The 21,549-nt window shown below is 36.7% G+C and overlaps 1 protein-coding gene across 5 annotated transcripts in view; it reads left to right on the top strand.

The window, feature by feature from the left end:
- Window positions 1-21,549, top strand: part of IFT140 (intraflagellar transport 140) — a 76,076-nt gene that overhangs the window by 7,623 nt on the left and 46,904 nt on the right. For 4 of the 5 annotated variants that reach the window (XM_084536854.1, XM_084536855.1, XM_084536857.1 and 1 more), the window contains 14 exons: window positions 1,529-1,650; window positions 2,365-2,507; window positions 5,116-5,291; window positions 7,045-7,136; window positions 8,331-8,437; window positions 9,231-9,379; window positions 12,273-12,476; window positions 12,832-12,904; window positions 13,026-13,117; window positions 13,943-14,070; window positions 15,511-15,628; window positions 16,076-16,203; window positions 19,062-19,209; window positions 19,437-19,568. In XM_084536854.1, the coding sequence (XP_084392980.1) occupies window positions 1,529-1,650; window positions 2,365-2,507; window positions 5,116-5,291; window positions 7,045-7,136; window positions 8,331-8,437; window positions 9,231-9,379; window positions 12,273-12,476; window positions 12,832-12,904; window positions 13,026-13,117; window positions 13,943-14,070; window positions 15,511-15,628; window positions 16,076-16,203; window positions 19,062-19,209; window positions 19,437-19,568 (1,812 nt within the window). Of the gene's footprint in view, window positions 1-469; window positions 550-1,528; window positions 1,651-2,364; window positions 2,508-5,115; window positions 5,292-7,044; window positions 7,137-8,330; window positions 8,438-9,230; window positions 9,380-12,272; window positions 12,477-12,831; window positions 12,905-13,025; window positions 13,118-13,942; window positions 14,071-15,510; window positions 15,629-16,075; window positions 16,204-19,061; window positions 19,210-19,436; window positions 19,569-21,549 lie in introns of those variants that run through there. The other variant, XM_084536856.1, reaches the window with a different exon arrangement.

Raw genomic sequence — 21,549 nt, 5'->3', positions numbered from 1 at the left:
GTAGAACTTTCATTCGTGGCAGGGGAAAAAAGATGGAAACATTACCTTGGAAGGCCTCAGCTGCATCTTGTGTGGGTTCTAGTTGGGACTGTAAAGTTAAAGTGCTTACATTGTGCTACTGCTACTAGTATTCCACTTGTAGAAGGGCACATATCTTTTAAAAACAAAGAAAAATAAAGCAAATTATAATACCGCTTCTATTGTTGTCTGCTTAATGAAATAAGATGATGTTGAACTTTGTAGTGCAAATTGTTAGTTTTTCAGGTAATATGCAGAGGGCCTCCAGCTGCAGTTTGGTTGCCTAAGTACGAACAGAATAACAAAAATAAATAATAATCTTTAAATTCCAGCTGTGAAGCTGTGACATCAGTCAACCTGTTGGGATTGTTGATTGATACGTCATGCATCTCTTTTTGCATGTCTGCCTTCTCCATTCCTTATGGTCACTGGCCTTTGAGGTTGATGAGCATTCTGAGCGGGCACTGCAAAATGCTTGCTGTCTCCAAAACCCATGCCAGGCTCCAAGGCTTGCACAGTGCCAGTACTTTGGTGTGTGCTTCTGTTCTTGCTTGCAGGAAAAATCACCAATTGAGACTATGTGATAGTAGTTAGTTCTTATCTATGCTGCAAATACGTATTTTTTAGAAATTGTGAGTATTTGAATAGAAAAAGCAAAGTGAATATGTATTCCTAATCTTTATGTAAAATTTATAGCTAAGTAAAGCTTAAGAATATAACTTCTCAGAATATACAGGAACAATCTTGAGATTTGTAAGACTGAAGTTTTGTTTGGAATGAGGTACGCATGTAAATGTTGGGCAAATGGAGCTAAGGAAAGGGACAATTAGGGTGTCAGAAAAAAAAAAAAGAGACTATAATACTTTCATTGAGAAGTGCTACAGGCATTGTTGTTCAAGGTATTTTTAAAATTAGGCTGAAAGAATGGGCACAATTATTTTCCAGAGTTAACTTTTATTGACTCTTATTGAATTTATTGGCCAACTAGTATTCATTTCTTCATTATTTATGATTCTTCTAAGTTTTCTTTTTTTTTTTATTATTAAAAATAATGAATTCTCATTGTACTCAGGTGCCCACTCTGTGAAAGAAAGGGAAAACTCCCTGCTTATCTTAAGCATTACTGTCCTGTGGCTCAATACTTATTGCTTTAGCAACCAGACTATTTGCAAGAAAAAAGTGTAAAGGAGCTACCTAAGAAAATACCTGCATATGCATACCTGCAGAGGAACATTGTTTTGCAGGGTTATTTTACTAGGAATGGATGTGATCAACAAGTATTTTTAGGTAACATGATTTTAAATAAGCACATATTGTAATTTTAAAAATCATTTTTATTCATTGTTGCTTAATTTTAAATTGGAGTAATTATATGTGTCCTTTAAAAGAAAGGTATTGCTCCATCACTAAAATATTCTGCATTGATAACGCAATGTGCACTGAGTAGGAAAGAATCTGGATTCTCATCTATGCGCAAGGTATAATGAATTAACTGTTATCTTTTTTCCAGCATGGTGTCTTGGTTCTATGGAGAATGGACCAAAGAGGTCGAGTGCAAGGTACTCCTATGCTGAAACACGAGTATGGAAAACGTCTGTCTCACTGCATCTTTCGACCACCACCTCCTGGCGAGTAAGTGTGCCCCTGTCAGAGCACTGGTAGACTAGGTCCTTCTCTTGTTCCACAGAAAGAAAAACCGACTTACAGACAATTAGAAAATAATAATAAAAGTAGAAAATTATCCTCCTAATTGTCCTCTGGTTCCAAGTTCTCCTCTCCCTCTAGTTGTTATGGAGGCTATTTGTGTTCTGCATGCAGCAACAAATCTTCATTTTGTCAATACCTTTTTCTTTGTTGCTGCTGATTCTTCTTTCTTTAGTTCTAAGTGGCAATGTTGCTGACTGTGAAAAGCAGAAAGCACACTGAAAACAATTATCCATGAAATTATTGGCAAGAACCATTGAGCTCTTAGATATTATGTCTTTTCTCTCCAATCAAGAAATAAGAATCAGTTCTAGTATAAAACAGAAGAATAAACAGCACACACCAACAACAAAACACACCACAAACCAATAACCCCCCAAAAATGAATCTTCTTTATCTGGGACATTTCTTTGTCTCTGTAAAAAAGTAATAGTAGTCATAGGGAGGAAAAAGAGGTGAAGCAATACAAGTGAATACTATTATTAAAATCTTGTTTATTTGGGGGCTTGTTGGTTTCCAACCAGTATGTGAAACATCCTCTCTTTACAATGTGTCTTATGAATTATAAATTCAAGTTCTTTAGGATGGAAAGTACTCTGTTATGTAAGGAATTGGAAATGAAACATCTCTGGTTGTTTCCAGGGATTTTGTACAGCTGGCAAAAGCAGCTGTGAGTGGTGATGAGAAAGCCTTAGATATGTTTAACTGGAGAAAAGCTGGAACAGGAGCACCACTGAAAATGGGACTCCAGGAAGGACTGTCTTTCTTTGTCACGTTGATGGATGGTAAGAGCAAAATGCTTTTCCAGACTGATGAAAATTTGTCTACTTAATGCTTCAAAACTGTTCAGTGCAAGATAACCCTGTTTTCTTATATACAACAGGATAGGGTATTCATAGATGTTGAAGAATATTTGATAAGAAGAGTTTAATAAAATGCTGAGAATGTTAATGTCTTCAGGGTGAGTCCTCTCTAAAAAGAACACTATAGGTGTTGGATTAGTCAAGTTCCCAAAGGCGTGAGTGTAAGAAAAGTGTAACACTCAAATGCAAGTAAAATGATAAGCTGTCAGCAATTTATACAAAAATGAGAAATGCCTTTATTATGTTTTTTTGTTTGTTTGTTTGTTTGTTTTTCTAGAAATAGTCGAATGCTACTAGAACATACATTTTAAAAATAATGTTTGTGTTTACTTTTTTTCTCCCTGTGCTTTGGTATGATGTTTCTGTATAAAGATGGCAAAATGTCTTTACCTGCTGCTGGTTTTTTTAGGTTTCTTCCTAATATTCTTTCTTCCTCCTGCTTTTATTCTTCTGGGTGCTAGTTTGTTACCAGCTAATTTTCTTCCTACCCCCGTTGTTCTTATGATGCCTTTTCCTAACCTGTGTAACTCTTTGGACAAGAGCCATAATGTGAAACAGGCAGTGTAATGAGTATTTTTCTGGTAGCTGATTTGAGTACGTAATCCTCTCCATTCAAGTGCTAACTACTCCAAAAATCTAAGTTATGCTAGTTCCACAGATCAATTACAGCATGATTCAATGTTTACATTCATTATGACAGTCAAATGTCATAAATGACATAATTAACACCAGTATGATTGTAGGAGTGACATTGTCTAGCTGTGTATTTTTCTTGCAGATCAGTGAGCTCTGATTTGATTTGTGAGGTGTAAACCTCTTCAGTAGATAGGAACTATTCAAATAAAAATGGGATACAGGACTCTTGTTAGACAAGTGTCAAAAGTGGAAATCTTTGCATAGCTGTGTGGCTGTTACCAGGTGCTTTGAAAGTGAGCATGTATTGATACACATCTCCTTCTAGAGACAGACTCAGTGTCCTGAAAGTGGGTGTCCTCAACATTTTTGTGGTTTCTCAGGCCTCCTGTTTAAACTTTATTTTTCTGTCAGATGATACTGGTGGTTTCTTTTGAGCTTTCCTACTGCAGAGGATGATAATGCAGAAGTATTTTGGACCTAGTTCTTATTTTAGGCAGAGATCGGTCATAACTTCAAAATCAGTTAACATTTTCATAGGGTTTAAATGGGATTTCTAAATTATTACTACTATTGTGGTTTTAATCACAAACTTATTTAATAAAAATTAATTAAAATTATTGCCTTCAAATTGTTTTTAATGCTTTAAACATTGCTATTGTATATTTTTAAATCTCAGAAGAGACTTGACTAAGGACAATAGAGCATCTTTTAAAATAAACAATTGAGCTTGTCAAAAAATATCAAATATTTCCTGAGTTTCGAGTACTAGTCTAGATACATTATTTATTCCAAAATGCTGATCTCTGTATTTACCCAAAATAAAACAAACAAACAAACAGGTGTGTGCGTGTGAAATTCAGGTAGTATGTTACATGAGATGCTTATCTGAAAAAAGGATTCATTTTTACCTGGGAGAAAATGAAACTGTATGGGACCAGGTGGGAGAGGAGTTTGGAAATACATATATATTTAATGTAGGTAATGTAGTTGGTATATAGAGGGTGATAATGTGTTTGCAAGAGTTCTGTAAATTAAAACATTCTTTTTATTAAAGGAACCTCATATTACCTCTTAGGTACAATATTTTGGTGTAGGTCCTTAGTGGTCACTCTTACACATTTGTTTTCTATTTCAGCTTTTTATATATATGTATTTCTTAGAGCTTCTTAATTTGCACTGAATTGAAATGCTACATTTAAATAATACCATGAATTGCCAAGAAGTTGTGTGAAGTGCGTTGGATCTGTTAAATTTTGGTGACCTCATTTGTTTGGTGATTTCAGTAATATAATTTGCAAACTACTAATTATAGGATTTCTCACTGCATAGACCTGTGTAAGATTTATGCAATATTGCAGTTTAACCAGATGATACATGTTATATTGTCAGTGTTCTTAGACACAATCTTATTTGCTCTTTTATTATGTCTCTGGTATACATAATTACATGTGAAATTCATGTAGAAGAGCTGCATTTAGTGCATGTGTGTAGTGTGGGGTGTCACTAAACAATGAAGAAGTTTATATCCATGAGCTTCTTCAATCTAAACTTCAGTGTGAATTGTACTAATTCTTAGCTTCCACAAGTTGTTAATGGTGAGCCTTCACATACCTGCATGCCTATGCAGAAAGTGTACTTTTAGCTTCAAAATATTTCAATGATGCTATTTAAATGAATTGCATCTGGATTTTCTAGATGAGTAAAAGAGAATAATTTCTATTTGTTGCTCTTGTCAGCTATCATAATTGAGACAAACAAGGAGGTGAGGATGGTGGTTATTTTACTCTTAGCACTTGAAGAATATTATATTAAAGCAGAAAATAACAAAAAATATTTTTGTGGCTACAAGTGCTGTTACCTAAGAGCTGTGCAACTTGTTTATATATACTATTAGGTTCTGTGCATTATGTGAATGAGAAAGGAAAGACAAGCCATGTATTGTCAGCAGACAGTCTGGTACAAAAACTTCTGTTCATGGAGAAAGGAGATGTATTACTTGTCATAACAGAAAACCTGCTGTTGTCCTTGCATAAAATTACTCCTGAGGGAGAAGCAGAGGAGCTCATGAAGGTAAGAGTCAGACTACAAGTTAAAGTTGCAATATTGAATCTTTTTTGAGAATTTTTTATTATTATTTCCCTTAGTCACAAATGAACCAGCTTTTTTGTTTCTCAGATATTACCTTGATGAACAAATATACGCTCATATAAAAGTGAAATAGAGTCGTGTTATTGAACTTGGAAAGATGGTTTTCACCTTGCTTTTGTGTTTGTTTTTTTTTTTTTTTTCTTATTTTTTTCTATTTTGACCCTATATTAATCTCTTTGCTCCTTACTTAACTTGTCTTAGTGAATTAGAGAAGAATTAAAAGTTGCTATTTATAAAATCTATCTGTAATTCCAGTACAATCAAATATTAAAATGTTTTGTGGACAACTACATTCGTAAACAACATCCAATCCATGATTTGCCCATTTCTGCTCTCAGCTATCATCCTTATCACAAATTCATCATGCCCCATGTTGGGTGCCAAAAAGGACTGTGGTGGTTTTACTCAGGTGGGCAGCTGAGCTCCCCCACAACCACTCTCCTCCCCTTCTATAAGAGAAAGGGAAAATACGATTAAAAGAGCTCAAAGGTTGAGAAAAGGACGGGGAGATCACTCACAGAATGGTTTGGGTCAATCCCTTAGGAAGGGATGCCACCACTAGATCAGGTTGGCCAAGACCCCCTCCAGCCTGGCCTTGAACACCTCCAGGGATGGGGCACCCACAGCTGCTCTGGGCAACCTGTTCCAGTGCCTCACCACCCTCTGAGTGAAGAATTTCCCCCTAACATTGAACATAAATCGCCACTCTTTCAGTTCAAAACCATTCCCACTTGTCCTGTCATTATCTGCCTAAGCAAAGAATCGCTCTCCATCTTTTTTATAAGTCCCAGTTAGGTACTGAAAGGTTGCAGTAAGGTCTCCCCGGAACCTTCTCTTCTCCAGGCTGAACATCCCCAGCTCTCAGCCTTTCTCCATAGGAGAGGTGCTCCAGCCTCTTGATCATCTTCATGGCCCTCTTCTGGACCATGCTCTAACAGATCAACATCCTTGCGGTGTAGGATGCTCCAGACCTGGACGTAGTACTCACAAGGGCAGAGTAGAGGGGCACCTTGACCTACTCATGCTCCTCTGATGAAGTTCGTCCTGGGCTGCACCTTCTGGGCTGCAGGCACGCACTGCTGGCTCATGTTGAACTTTTCGTCCACCAGAACCCCTAGGTCCTTTTCCGCAGGGCTGCTCTCAGTGAGTTCTTCTCCCAATCTGCACTCATGTCTGGGATTGCCCCCACCCAGGTGCAGCACCTTGCACTTGGCCTTGTTGAACCTCATTAGGTTCAGGTGGGCCCACTTCTCCAGCCTGTCCAGGTCCCTTTGGATGCCATCCCTTCCTTCTGGTGTACCAGCTGCACCACTCGTCTTGGTGTCATCTGCAAGCTTGCTGAGGGTGCACTCGATCCCCCTGTCTATGTCGTTGATAAAGATATTAAACAGCACTGGTCCCAGAACAGACCCCTGAGTCACACCACTTGTCATCAGCCGCCAACTGGACACAGAGCCATTAACCATTACCTGTCTACAAACTTTCTTTTACTGAATTTATACACATTGTGTATTTGATAGGTTTAATGGTGATCGGTGAGAGGAACTCCCCTTTCTGAACCATCTGACAGATCTGGTTTTACATTTTAACTTTGTGGACATACTAGGCAATTCAGATGCTTAGTGTCTTTCAGTGTGTTGATCCTACATTTCATGTGTTTGTTTTTGGTTAACAGGTGAAGTTGAGTGGGAAGATAGCTCATTCTGCAGACATCATTTTAATAGACCATAGCCTTATTGTTACAGCAATAGGTGAGACAGTAGTCAGGTAAGAGTCCTGTTTTAAAGCTGGTTTTTCTGCCATGAGAATGGCTAACTAAATTGTCTGCAGTGCACTAAAGTTTTTTCTAAAGTGGTATTGTCTTTTTTTTTTAACTGGTAATGTGTAAAAACAAAACAAAAACTTCAAAAATTTCTCATCTTCTTTCACAAAATACAAATAATTAACTGAAAAACACGTTTCCTTGAGAACTACATGTGTATATTTTCCTTTCTCACGGTAGTTTTATTTTATCAGCCAGTACTCCCCAGACTTTTTATTTTCTGAATGCCTTTTTGTATTTCTTTATAAAAATATATTCTTTTTTTTTTTTTTTTTTTTCTTGAAAAAGCCACTTTGCTGTTCTTTCTATCTTTATCTTTTGATTCTTATGACAGTCATAGCAACAGGAGAAAAATGCTTGCTTATCAGGATTTCTCTATTACTGCAATATAATGCAAGTATTCTGGTTATTTCTGTCTCTAATTCTTTAAACTAAATACATCACTTTGCTGTGTTGCAGTTATAATCTTTCATAGTTCTGTGGTTTTTTTTTTTGTTTGCTTTGTTTTGCATCTTTTTAAAGTACTATGTATTTTTTCTCTGTCTTTCTTCTGACTTACTCTACATATTTTGTCAAAATTTGTGGGGTGAGGAGACAAAGGAGGCTATTCCATTAACATCAGTATTTCACTTGTTTGAATCTCCCTACTATCGGACAAACTATCTGCTACTGTCAGTCAAAATCATCTGGTAATCTTGTGAGAATGTTATAACGACCAAGTGTTAAGCAGGAAGATATTTGACAATGTTTAGTTCTAGAAAGTACATCTGGAATCCAAAGGGCTACTGCTTGAGATGGAATATCCTTAAAACTAATGAACTGAGCTGGGTGGAAGAAGGTAGCAGCAATGCCTCACTTCCTTTCTTTTTTTCTTAAGACTGGATTTGCTTCTGACTCCTTCACAGAACATTACAAAATATCCTGTGGACTAAAAAGACAAAGGAAAAGAAAGGAGATTAAGAAATTCACATTCCAGAGGCAGCTGCTAACAATTTCATTTTAGGAGTTAAATGATTGGGGCATTATGGAATCATAGAATCAGGAAGTAGCAAATTAATGCCATGTACAGCATCCTATTGACTGTTTAGCAAGACACCTGGAAGGAAAAGCATTGTTAACTCTTGTTTTGTGTGTCTTAGGTTCTGGGATTTGGACCGAGGTGAGAATTATGTGCTATCTCTAGATGTGCAATTTGGATTTGAGGCAGGAGAGTGTATTAACTGTGTTTCCTACTGCAGTGCCAAAGGTGAGAAATAACATGACAGCTCTGTTTACTAGATCCTAAACCTTGCCAAATTGTTAGTCTTCAGTGCCCTTTATTCGTTTTAGTATAATTTTCTTGTTACTAGGTGTTTCAGTAATAGCACGTTAAGTAGAAGTGTTTTAGTCTAGCTCAGGAGTGCCCTTTTGAAGGAACAATGAGATCATTTGTACTCAGCACACTTTGTCTCCAAGCACACCATCTGGATTTCCTTTGATAGCGAACTAGTAGATGTATTCCTGGAGTATATATAATGCACTCCAACATGTTATGGGCAGGCTACAAGCATACATTAGAGCTAGTGAAAGCAGAACTCACAAAACATGTACAGTGTGGACATCAAGTCCTTACAACTGGTTTCTCTACGGAGCTCCTAACTCCTAACTGTTGCCTTGTTGCTAAAGTAGCCACAGCTAGGGTCTACTAGAATTGTTTTTCATGGTGACTTGCCTATCTATACTACAAAAGCAGATATTTGATTTGATATTTAAATGGTTAAAATGAAATCAGTGTCTGATACATTTAAAAGATAACTTCATCTTATGGCTTAGAAAATAGGCATTGGTTTTCAAATGAAACTTCTATCCTTTCTCCAGAAAGGTTCTCCAGTACAGGGCTAGAATGCTGGTGTGCAGAAAGGCAAAGAAATTAACTGTTCTAGAACAAGGCTTCTCAATACCTCAGAACCAGAGTGAGGCTTCCTACTGCTTTGTATAATGTTTGTGTTTTTCTGAAGCTTGGAAAGGTATGAAATATCTAAAATGCCTGTGAATGGCAGGTCTCCTAGCAGCTGGTACTAACAAAGGGAGAATAGCTATGTGGAGGAAGGCATCAGGATCCAGTCAGAGCATCCAGGCTTTGGAGAACAAGGAGAAGTGGAAGCTCCAGGCACCTACAGAACTTGAAGGAAATATCACTCAGATAAAGGTAACACAGGAAAGAGTCATGCATTTTATTAGGACTTCACAAACCTTACTTGAATATATCTTGTCTGTGGAATAGATGAGTATGATTGTTATCCTACAGACATGTGCCAGCAAGAAAACAGTGTTCTAAAGGAGGACAACCCTTGAATAAAGCAATTTTCAAAACTGAAATAGGCAGAAGTGTTACCTCTTTGTAGCTATTGTGTTACAGACAGGGTTGAAATGCTCAGCAGCATTATGCGCTGAAATGTAAATAGATCTCTCTGTCTGGGAGAACAAGCAGTCACAGGATACTTAAATTCAAACATCTCTCCTTTATAAGTCTTGCTGATGAACTCTTTGGATTCAGCACCCTGAAGTTATTTTCAGAAAAAGATAGATTATCGGGAATGTCAAATATTAAAGCACCATAGAATATCCCAACTTGGAAGGGACCCACAGGATCATCGAGTCCAACTACTGGCTCCATACAGGATGACTACCTAAAAATTAAACTATATGTCTGAGAGCATTGTCCGAGCTCATCTTGAACTCTGTCAGGCTTGGTGCCATGACCGCTTTCCAGAGAACCTATTCCAGTGCCCAACCACCCTTTCAGTGGAGAACTTCTTCCTAATATCCAAAATTTACATAAATTTATTAAAATAGCAAGAAAGAAAATAGAGAAAAAAGAAATATCGAATAGAATACATATACATAATAGAATAGAAAGAAAAATAAAATATCTGGTGCCTTTCAAGAGAAACTGTTTTCACATAAGACTGTGAAAGACTTTTTTTCACATAAAGACATAAGTACTTTAAAAGCAATGGCATTTGCTTGCGCTAGGTAGGATGTGTAGTGAGGGACTGCATCAGTCTTACTTAAAAAATTAACACATAAGTAATATTTAGGTCAAAATCCCAAGCTAAGATGCTTCAGTAACAGATGCTTCAGGCCCAGGAGATGGGAAATGGTTTGTGCCATTAATATATCGCGTGTTTGCTAATAATTAGAATGGGGGGAAGAGACATAGGTTTTTGTCAGCTTGACCATTTATGTGTTTTCTAAGTAACAGGATATAAAGTGCTGTCCAGAAATAGCACCTTCTTCCCAACATTTGTTAGCATAAACAAAACCATTGCCAAACAGTTATCAACAGTCCCCACATTTTATCTCATAATCAAGTAATCTTTAAATATGAAAACTATATATATATATTTGTAATCCTTGCATTCTTTTTTTTTTTTCTAAAATTGATAGGTGTAGGATAGTTTGATAATTCCTATAAAATTTTCCTGTGTTACCGTGAAAAACTTGGAATAGAAAGCCATATACCATGGTGGGGTCAAAGGACAGCAATAACTTTTTTTTTCCACTCCTTGGAAATCTAATATTTTTTCAATCTGATATAGTGGCTTCTAAAGAGAAGTGGTTGGAAATGCACTCTAACTTGTCTGTTGTGCAGCATAATATTCTAGTTAACAGTAACTAAATATAAACAAACCATGCAAATCAGTTTTATTTTTCAGATTGCGCTCTTGAATAAATGAAATAACGTCCAAATACAACTATTAAAATCAATATTGTTGGAAAGACAGTCACAGAAACATCAATGTCTATACCAGTGAATAAAAAATCTTTGAAAATCAGGAAATTAATATGAAACTTCAAATAACTTTGAAGGAAGCAGAGACCTTTGAGACTTGGCACTAAATTTTATAGAGCATATCTGCTGCTGTACAACAGCAGAGTTGGTCTTGAAAGGGATTTTCTATAGTTATTAGAAACTTCATAATTAATTTAGCCCATGGTAGTATGTCTGCATCAATGGTCTCTGGTAGTTTTGTTTTTGTTTTTTTTTTTTAAAAAAAAAGCCAACAAAACAGCCATCTAGCAGCAAAGGAACACGCCTCATCCCTCCCTTCTATGTCCTCCCAGGCCCAGCAACAAAGGCAACTCCTGTGTCAAACCTGTGCCATGAACTATGTACCTTGCTTATCAAGGAGCATTATCAATAGTGTTTGAGTTCAGAAAAGCACCAACCGCTGCCCCGTGTGTGTGGTTGTAGGGTCCAGCCTATAAACGGATCATCTCTGACTAAATCTTATGGAAGAGTTCTTTTGTAATACACTGGTTGCCACAATGCTTTCTTGAAAAGAATCATCTTTTGATAGGAATAAACATGAACAATGCTGGACATGCTTATTTGACTGTGAATACATAAAGACAGAATGAAAATGGGAGCATTTCTCTTTACTATAGAAAGAATTCATCAGCTGCATGTTAAAAACTGTCCTTGCTGTCTCAGAAGCAGATCTTACTGTTCTGTCAAATTTTCAAAGGTATTTCCAGGTTTAGCACTGCTCTGTGCAAGTGCTATTTTTGAATCCTAAAATAAAAAGGGAAGGATAACCTACATAAAAATTCAATTACAAAGCTAGAACACTTACCCCCCTTCTCCTTGAAGCATCCCTGTGTTCTTTTGGACCCCTTTATGCATGTGATTTAGCAGTGTTTGGTAAAGAGTTTGTACAACATTGACTGAGAGGGATATAAAAACTGCAGAAATGAATAAGGTAATCAAATAAGATACTATGCATGCAACTTGCTTTTACAGATCAAAGCATGATTAAGCCTTTTAAATAAGTGATTCTCTCATGAGTATAAATGTGAGGTGGTACAAAACTATCTTAAGGAAAAAGTGGTTTTAATGTAAAAAATGGCTCCTCCACTTAAACTAAGGGAGCGTAAGTAGCTGGGTAACTAGCATAATAGCTTTCATCTGTAATTGGCTGTAGTTGGACTTCCATATTTGTGTGCATGTGTATATGTGTGTACATATATATACATATAAATAAAATGTTATACCATGTTTTGCTTTTTTTTTTTTCTTTTCTTGCTCTCATGTGCAGTGGGGCTCTCGAAAGAATCTTCTAGCAGTGAACAGCATCAGCTCTGTGGTGATCCTCAGTGAGCAGGCCATGTCGTGTCATTTTAATCAGCAAGTGGCTGCTGTACAAGTGTCTCCCAGCCTGTTTAACGTGACCTTCTTCAGCACAGGAACCACACACAGTCTTCATGTTGATATGACTGTTAATGGAGTCTTTGCTACTAAGGTTGTTGGTCTTCTCATTCATTTTCTCAGGTCTTTGCCTAGCTAGGTGTATAAAGACCAATCTTTCCAAGGCCTTAATATAATTCTTTAATATTCCATTTTATTGTGTAATGGAAGTATTCTTATGACAATAGCAATCATTCTGTGGTGGAGCTGGTTTTCAGGTAGCACAGTGATTCAGTAGTACTCTGGATGCTGATGCCTCTTTTTTGGGTTACTAAAGGCCTTTCAATCCAATACATGGATGAATTAGTAAAAGATGGCAACTGCGTGGAAGGTCTTACTCTGTTACTGCATAAATTACAGTATGAGTCCAGAATAAAAAAGTTTATGTTTTGGTTTTTGATTGTTTTTAGGATGCTGTAGTATTTTGGAATGGGAAGCAAGTTACTGTCTTTGAGTGTTCAGAAGATACCTTAAGGAGTGCAGGTAGTGATTCCTTTAAGTCAAAATTCCTTTTTTTTTTTCTTTTCTTTCTTAAAAAAAAAAAAAAAAAAACAACTCACCCACGATTATTGTAATGATGGTTTCCTTGTGATTCCTCTTCCAGGCTCTTTTCTTTGTGACTCTCCAGTTCTGTCAGTGCACGGAGAAAATCTGTACACGGTTGAGCCATATCGGGTCCAAGTCCGTACCTGGCAGGTAAGGGCTGATGAACACATGGAACAACGTCTTACTGCTTTTCAAAGACTGGTGTCACAGCTTAAAAAATAAGCGGAAGTTCTGTAAACATATTGACTCTAAATTTGTCACGGGAAAAATGCGTTGAGGATTTTAGCTGTAAGTTTTACATGTTGTGTTCTTTAGTCTATTATTTTTAAACACTACTGCACTGTAGCTAATCCTAGTAAGTATTTATGATAAAAAACAGAATTATATAGGGACCAGAATGCTTGTGAGGATATAAATTGCATGCATATGAATATATATTACTGATGGGAAATTTATAATATTAAATGTTTTAAGAGGAAAATATACCCTATGCACATTCTGTATGTTCCCGTGAAGTCTTCTGCATAAGTTTTGCAGCCTCTGCTTGTCATGAGAACCAAAAAGAGAAATGTAGTTATTACAGTTCTATGATACATCATTTTATTTAAGAAAGGGAGGTTTTATCAGAATGAGGACTGATACAATGTTTTTCCAGATGTATATTAGTGGACCTTCAGGGAGCTGTATTCATGCATCCCTCTTAGTTGGAAAAAGTTGTATTATCAAAGAGGCCATTTTTGCACAAGTATTTCTATAAGTTTTAACTCTTTTGGAGGCTATATATCCAGTTTTCTACCTGAAGCAGATTGTGGTTTTGGAGACCTTTTGTGAGTTTTGTGAGGGGTGAGTGTGCTAACTGCAGTTTCTCTCATTTTGTTGATAGTGATTCATCTAACATAGAAGTTTAGCAATTAGCTTAGTAAGAAAATATTGAACTCTGAATGTACAAACCTAGTGTTACACCTTTCTTCTCAGGGAACAGTTAAGCAGCTTTTGGTGTTCTCTGAAGCAGAGGGAAATCCGTGCCTCTTGGATGTCTGTGGAAACTTCTTGGCTGTGGGAACTGATTTGGCTCACTTCAAAATCTTTGATCTCTCTCGCAGGTATTAATTAGCCTTTAAAAACAATCTGCTCGTACTTGAGGACATTTTCTGTGGGGAGGGGTGAAATCTTTAGCTGGTTTTGATGTACTGAAAAGTGATTACCTCTTTGAATCTCAAGACAATACAGTGTAGCCTGCATGGACTGATGGCATATTCCTGAAGTAAGTGAAGAGGCAGAGAATTGTTAGACAAATCACGGGATGAGTAATGTAACAGTGACTTAGGGTATTGTTAGGTTTGTTTGTATGTATTGGAATGTAGGTGGAGAACTTAAGGAAGATCTAGGCAAGGATGTTACATGCTTCTTCTAATAAATTGAAGATGATCTTTATCTCAGAAAAGTTGAAATAAAGGAAAAAGTGAGAGATTTACTTACATTTGTTCTGATTACACTGTGGTGCCCTTCTGACAAACTGCTATGGCACGTAAAAGATGTGCCTAACGTAATGTCCAAATCAAAAATGTACTTGTTAATGACAAATATGACTTTGAAAAACATTAAGAGTAAAACAAATTCTCTTACATACTGTGACCAGAGGCCTGCTAAACTGAGGTTGTCTACATACCACATAGAACACAATTTGAAGGTAATGTATTTGGGCAGGTTGTTGTTAGCACAAGTATTGGATTGGTTGTGATGATTGATAGTGAAAGCAACTAGCTGAACTCCTCCGTGCTTTGTTAAATTTTCATGGCTAGTAATGATAATACCCCTTTTTAAATTATGACAATATATCACACCTAAATTTTAAAGTTAACGGAGCTGACAGAATAAACGAGGGGTCCAAGCATGTAATCTGAGAATGTTATTTTTACAGAATCAAAGATTTTCCTACATGGGAACATATTATGGGTCTAAATTAATGTCGCTTTTTTCTGTCACATTCTTTAGATTCATGAGATTTGTCCTCTTTGCTGAATAATTGCTGGGTTTGTATCTATAGCACTGGTGAGAATCTTCTGAAATGATAGTCTTTTGTAAATTGTGTGCAGATGGAAAGTGACTGGTATGATATAAATGCCATCCCTGTTCCCCAGTGACATTACTCTTTTTCCAGAGTTCATTTTTCCCAAGCACAGAACTTCTGTGATGAGCTATTTTCAGCATTACAGTACTGTTCAACTTACATAGGAAAAAGCAGTCCTCTGAATTAAAATTCTGGTATGATGTTTTTGGTTTATAGCCCTCTCTTTGGAGTCCTGTTGGAGCATTGAAGATTATTCTTGCTGATTCATTGAGGAATGAGTGTTTCATTAATTTCTGAAAGAAAGGCAGGTCACAACAGGAGAGGAAGCTAGAGTTTGAGTCAAAAGTCTTGTAAGGAAGAAAGAAAAATTTTTTTGAGGTCTTTTTTCTTACCTGTAATTTGAAAACATTTTGGCTGATAACTACTGTTGCTTTATTGCTACCATACAGCTTAAACTTATTCCTTTCCACAGAGAGGCAAAAGTGCACTGCAATAGCAAGAACTTCTCTGAGCTGTTTCCTGGCCTTGGAAGCATTGCATCTGTCAAGTGCAATGCTAACGGCAACAAAGTCAGCATCCTCGTTAGCAAGGTGAGGTGAAGCTCTTCACATACCACCCTAGGGCCTGACCATCCGTTAATAGACTGGTACAGTTCAAGATGATTACTGAAGACACTTTAACTTCACAGAAATAAACCTGTGTTTTCTTTGAACAATATTGTTGGTCTTGAAAGTTTGCATGTAACTAAACACTAAAATTAAACTCTGTTAAGGTTTTGTATATTTGGTGAGGCGAACAGCCCATTTTTTTAGTAGCTCAGTTGAAAAACTGTTTTGTAGCATTTCAAAGAAATCAAAGGCAAACTTGCTAGAATAGAGAAACAGCAAGAAATGTTATGATACTTCTTTCAAAGACTGTTCTTTTGAGATTGCCAAGTACATGAAACTGCTAAGAGCATGAATTGAATTAGATGAGCATACCATCTGGACTTTTTGCTTTTTACCTGTGTCCTTCAGCAACTTTTTTCCCATTCTCAGGCAAATGGGAGCATTGATTCCAAGATCTGTTTCTATGATGTTGAAATGGACAAAGTTACAGTCTTTAATTTCAAGGATGAACAGGGGAATGGTAGAGAGAAGCTTTCTTCTGGACAACGTATTGACAGGTAAGAAGCTTTTATTTTGAAAAATATTACCCGAGGCTTTAAGATAGGAATCTGTCATATGAAAATGAGCAACATCTTGATATTGGTATTCCTCTGTCTGTGTAGGAATTTATACCAATTAATTTCTTTCTAAAGATTCAACTAAAACTGATGTATTGTATACCAACCAATACTGCATCCCTTTCTCTTCCAATATGTGAACTAGGGAGTGTTAAATGAAAGTATGGAAAGCAAGCTTAAAATAATCAGGAGGTGGTGGCGGTTCTTCAGAAACTATGCTAAGGAACTTCTTTACCAAAGGAAATTATAAATGCTGAAGAAAGGGTTCATGGAGGTATTCAGCAAAGAATAATGCAGTGAGATAACTGTGTGGAAGCCGTATCTGGCTCAAGAGGTCCCTGGGGAATATGTGTGGAGGTATATGACTGGAATCAGGGCCCTGGTCTTAGAATAATTTTGTTAAATATTGGAAACTTTCTCTTCCATGACAAGCTTATGGGATAGGAACTGTAAAAAAAAGACATTCTGGAGTTCCTCCTGAGGTAAAAAGAAAAATAATAAAATATAAAAATGTATATATTTAAATTTCAAGACAGAATGTTTTATATGGATAAAAACTTCCATGAAACATCTTTTTAGAACCCACAGTTTTCATTTTATACAAGCTGCTCTGCGGTGAATACATGTATTAGGTTTACGTGGCAAGTTTTTGGTAGCAGGGGAAGTTGTGGAAGTGCGACCATGAAGGAGTGACGGATGGTGAAGTGTTCTGGACTGACTGCAGCCCCTGTTGCCTCTTTACCTGTTCCACTCATGGGGAGAAGGTGGAAGAGGCTGTATGCGGGAGAAGTGTTTTTAGTTTGCTTTTAGCTGTCACTGCTCTAGTCTATTATCAGTAGACAATAAATTATATTAATCTCCCTTACGCTGAGTCTGTTTTGCCCATGATGGTAATTGTTGAGCAATCTCCCTGTCTTTATCTCAACCCATGAACTTTTTTCATCCTATTCTTTTCCTTCTCCTTTTGAGGAGGAGGAGTGAGAGTGGTGTGGTGGGGTTGAGCTACCTACCTGTGTGAAACCACCATAATGTATTAGTAATCCTAGTAGCAAGGCAGTAAAATTCAGTGAACTAGGATTTCTCGTGGAAGTACAGTGGGATATTAGTATGAATTTATCTGGTTTTACAAAAATTTTCCTTACTGTATTTTTCTTAAGAAATAACAACCTTAGAAGAGGAGGTGATTTCATTTTTTCAACAGCTATGTAGATATTACAGGGGGAAAAAATATAAAGTTGTTATTTTCAGCATTGCAGAACAGAAAAATACCCAGCTCCTTAGTAACTATGGACAGTGCAAATTTGGGGTCTTACATCTTGGTCAAGCAAACAATGTAATAAGAGTAATGATAAAGTTGTTTTCGAGTGTAGTATCCTGTGTAGCCCAACAGAGGCCACTACAAACTAGTATTACTATTTGACTGATGCGTAAAGGCTAGGGTAAGTGTCAGCATGAGTCTGTTTATCTATACTTCATTTTAGAGAATCTTGAAATTAAAATGAGTAAACTCATCAAAGAATAATCAGGTAAACGTCTTTCCCTTCTCTATCCTCCTGAGGCAGAATCTAAATACTCCCAAATCATACTGTTTTTCAATTCGAGAGCAATTTATTTTGATTTAAATGTCATGGGAAGGACACTACATATGTATACTTCCTAATGATTCTTAATTAGCCTTCCATCTCTACTCCATCCCCTTCAAAGACACCCCAAATTCCAGCCTTCAGTGTTGATGGCAAAGAAAATAAGTCTTTAAGATTTGACACCCGTTTATAAACATTTTTCAGACTAATCGTAAGCTATTGCTAAAATAGTCAGATTCTGTATGCCTACATTCTTCACATGGCCTGCACTAAGTAATATTTAAATGCCTGAAGGAGGCAGTAAGATATTTCTTAAACAGCAGAGGGTGGCTTTCATAAAGTTGCTGGCGTTGTCCTTGTGCTTATTCTGCTATTTTGTAATGTCTCTGAATTCTTTTAAGAATACAATATTAATTTCAAGTGCAGTGCTGAGAAAAGGGAATGAACAGTGGCATATCTAAAGACTGAGGTCCTCAGCTGCAGGTCATGTTCAGTTGCAACTTCAGTTTCCCTCAGCATTGGGAAGTTGAGTAGTTGAAAACATAGATCACTGTATCTAGCTCTCTTTGAATTCCCAGTTCAGAGAGATCTGTTGCCTGAGAATATAAACTATTTTTCCCCCCATCATTTTCATCAGTTTGCTAGTTGTAATCTCTTAGACCACCACCGCCGCTACTACTTAGCTGTATTTGAATATGAAGCATATGGACTAGAAACTTTACTGCTTAACCAAATGCGTATCAGTGTACTCAAGCAGTCTTTAACTGGCTGGGTATCAACAACCACGTTGGGGCAGATCGTAAAAACCTGCAAGAAAATAGAGCTGAGGTAGTCTCAATGCTGGTAGTAGCAGTAGTTTAAGTTAAAGTAGTTAAAGTGTGTTCAAATGCTGCTGTAGGACATGTGACCTCAGTGAAAGCATGTTTTGAGTGCCTGTTTGCGTTTGTGACAGTATCAGCTTTTTTCCTGAAATGATTTATGTCCTATAGTCATGGTAGACTTATGCAGAATAAACTGAACATGGCATTGGTGTATACAGACTCCTTGGAAGTTGGGCAGATGCATATAGTTAATGTTGCAACACAGAGCTAGCAGTCAAGATAACTGATAATCATTTGAAGGTTATCCCTTGGTTGGTCCTTATCTGAAGCTTATACACTGAATGGACTGGAATTATTCTGTCTCCATTTCTGTATTTCTTGTTGGTTTTGGTAGGTCTGTTGTGGAGTATCCAGACTTGCAGAGTCACATCCCTGTTCGCCATTTCTGGGACAACAGTGAACCAAGACTTTTTGTATGTGAAGCAATTCTTGAACCAGGCCTACAATCGCCAAACCAGAACAAAAACCAGACTGAGAGCACAGTAGGGTCTTTTTGATTATTTTCCTCACTGTACATGTTATTCTTCCTATCTGAGTAGTAAATCATTGGTAATTTGTTAACCTGTAGAAGTAGTTGTATATGTTACCATGTGTGTGAATGTGTGACGTTACTTTCAAGAGAAGGTTCTACCAAATGAATATGGAAAAGAAAATCAAAATGAAAGAAAGATAATGCACCAGAAAAACGATTCTTTACTTCCTTTTCCAGATGGATGTCTGGATTATGTCGTTCTTCAGTAGTGAAGAACATGGCCTTTTGCTTCAGGACAGCTTCCCATTGCCTTCATTGTACCAAGTTCTTCTGGGTATTGAGGTGCCACATTATTACTTTGCAAAAAAGGTGAGGAAATCTTTCAGAATTCTTTCCCTTCCCATAAGTTCAAACTTGTCATTGCTTAGGGCTCAAGTGTAACCAAACTGAGTCTGGGTTAAATAAATCCAATGGCAGTTGCTGCATAAAATGTAGCAGTGACATGAAGTTAATTCTAATGTGGATGTATTTGACAGCATTTTGGAAGTTACAGTGGATTGGCTCTTCCTGAGTATTGCAAATTGGGTGTGATGTACAGGTGCAGGAATACTTAGCAGGGAGTGCAACTAAAGACATGTTTTTGAAGAGGAAAAAAAAAGAAAGAAAAATCTCTATGTAGTCACCATTCCTTTTATAGTCGAGGCATGTGTCAGACTTAAGTATGCTGTAAGAGGGGACACTTCCTACTAGCTTCAGCAGAAGCAGTTTGCTTCCTTTTGAAATTGAGCTTAATTCCCACAGAACACCAGAGGGAGGACTCATCTTGTCCTATCACTGAATGCCTACTTGCTACAAATACTAGGAGTGCATGCTCTAACTTCTTAGAAACTTGACTATGAATCCAAAATTGGTTGTATCTTAAATGATGCTATCTGTACTAGAGAAAATAAAGCCTATTACCTGCAGATTGGTTTTCTGCTTACGGTCTGACATGGGTTTCTTAGTGCCTGTTAAGATGAAGATTTGTACTGCAGCCTACCTGTAGGTGGGGGAGACCTAACAATCTGTTTATTGTACTGAGGCATTTGTTTTTGTGAAATCTTTAGGAACTTAATGAGACTTCTAGTCCTCTGAATAACAGAACAATATAATCATGTAAATCTAATTTTATATCATTTAGGAGAAGTGTTAAACAAGGAGAATTTATCTAGATTTTTTAAACATTTAAATGTATTTAAATTCAGAGCAGCACTTTACAGTTTAGCCCCTTCCAAAGAACAGGCTGTTGTACTTTTTCTGTCCAGATATAGCTTTTAGAGCTGCCATCTTTTACTTTCCATTTTCCATCAGTTTAAAAGGTCAAAGATCTGCTGCATTTTCTGATCTTTTAACGCTTTCCCCATCATGTCTCATGCTGTTTTACTTTGATACTGCATCTCTTTTTTTTCCTCTCTATGGATTATTGCTGCCATTAGTTATTTTTTCGGAGGGGATTTGCATATAAACCTGTAAGTATCTGTAACTGCATTATTCTGCTCCTCTTCATTCTTTGCTTTTCTCATTTCCATTTTCTTCCTTCAGTAGGATTACTGTATCTTAGTGTCTAAATTAATTGTCATATAGTAATTCATTTTGGAAACATGTTTCAGTATATGAGTAGTTTGCTATAAATATAACAAATCCAGTTAATACAACAAATCTATCTTGACTGAGTTTCATTCAAGGGATTCCATTTATTATTATGGCTTCCCTGTCCTGGTTCCAGTAATTCCCCAAACTGTAGTCAAACCTATATGAGCTTTTGGTTTGTCTTTTACTGAATCTATTACTTTCAAAAATAGTATTTTTGTATTAGCTTCTGTAACTCTCATACTTAGTTTTCTCATCTGTCTAACTATAAGGTTCGTATAGAGTATATGTGAAATTTGGTGTCCTTTGTGACTGAGATTATAATCTTCCACTCTCTGGTTTGTGAAAGCTTCTTTGTTACATTCTAGATAGATTATTCGATATTGATGCTTGACTTAACCATTATTCAGACAAAGAATAAAACTCAAATTGCTTTGGGCTGGCTTTCAATGACTTGAAAGTATTATCGAAGCTTTAGAGGCTCCTGAACTGCCTGTTGTCTGAAGAATGCTTTGAATCTGAGGTTTAGTATTTGTAAGCTTTACATGATGGCAAGAATAAAAGAACTGGGTCTGTATTGTTAACTTTCAGAACAGCACACTCATTTTTGAGAAAAAAACAAACCCCAAAGAATTTTGTCTGAAATCTTCAGAAATCTGGCAACTTAAAAATAATAGTTTCTATTATAGTATTAGTTGTTATAATCATGGCTGTCTCTTCT

Source organism: Aythya ferina, assembly GCF_964211825.1.
Source record: "Aythya ferina genome assembly, chromosome: 15".
Lineage (NCBI taxonomy): Eukaryota > Metazoa > Chordata > Aves > Anseriformes > Anatidae > Aythya > Aythya ferina.
The sequence above is the reverse complement of the archived record's forward strand: the minus strand, read 5'-3'. Positions and strand labels throughout refer to the sequence as shown.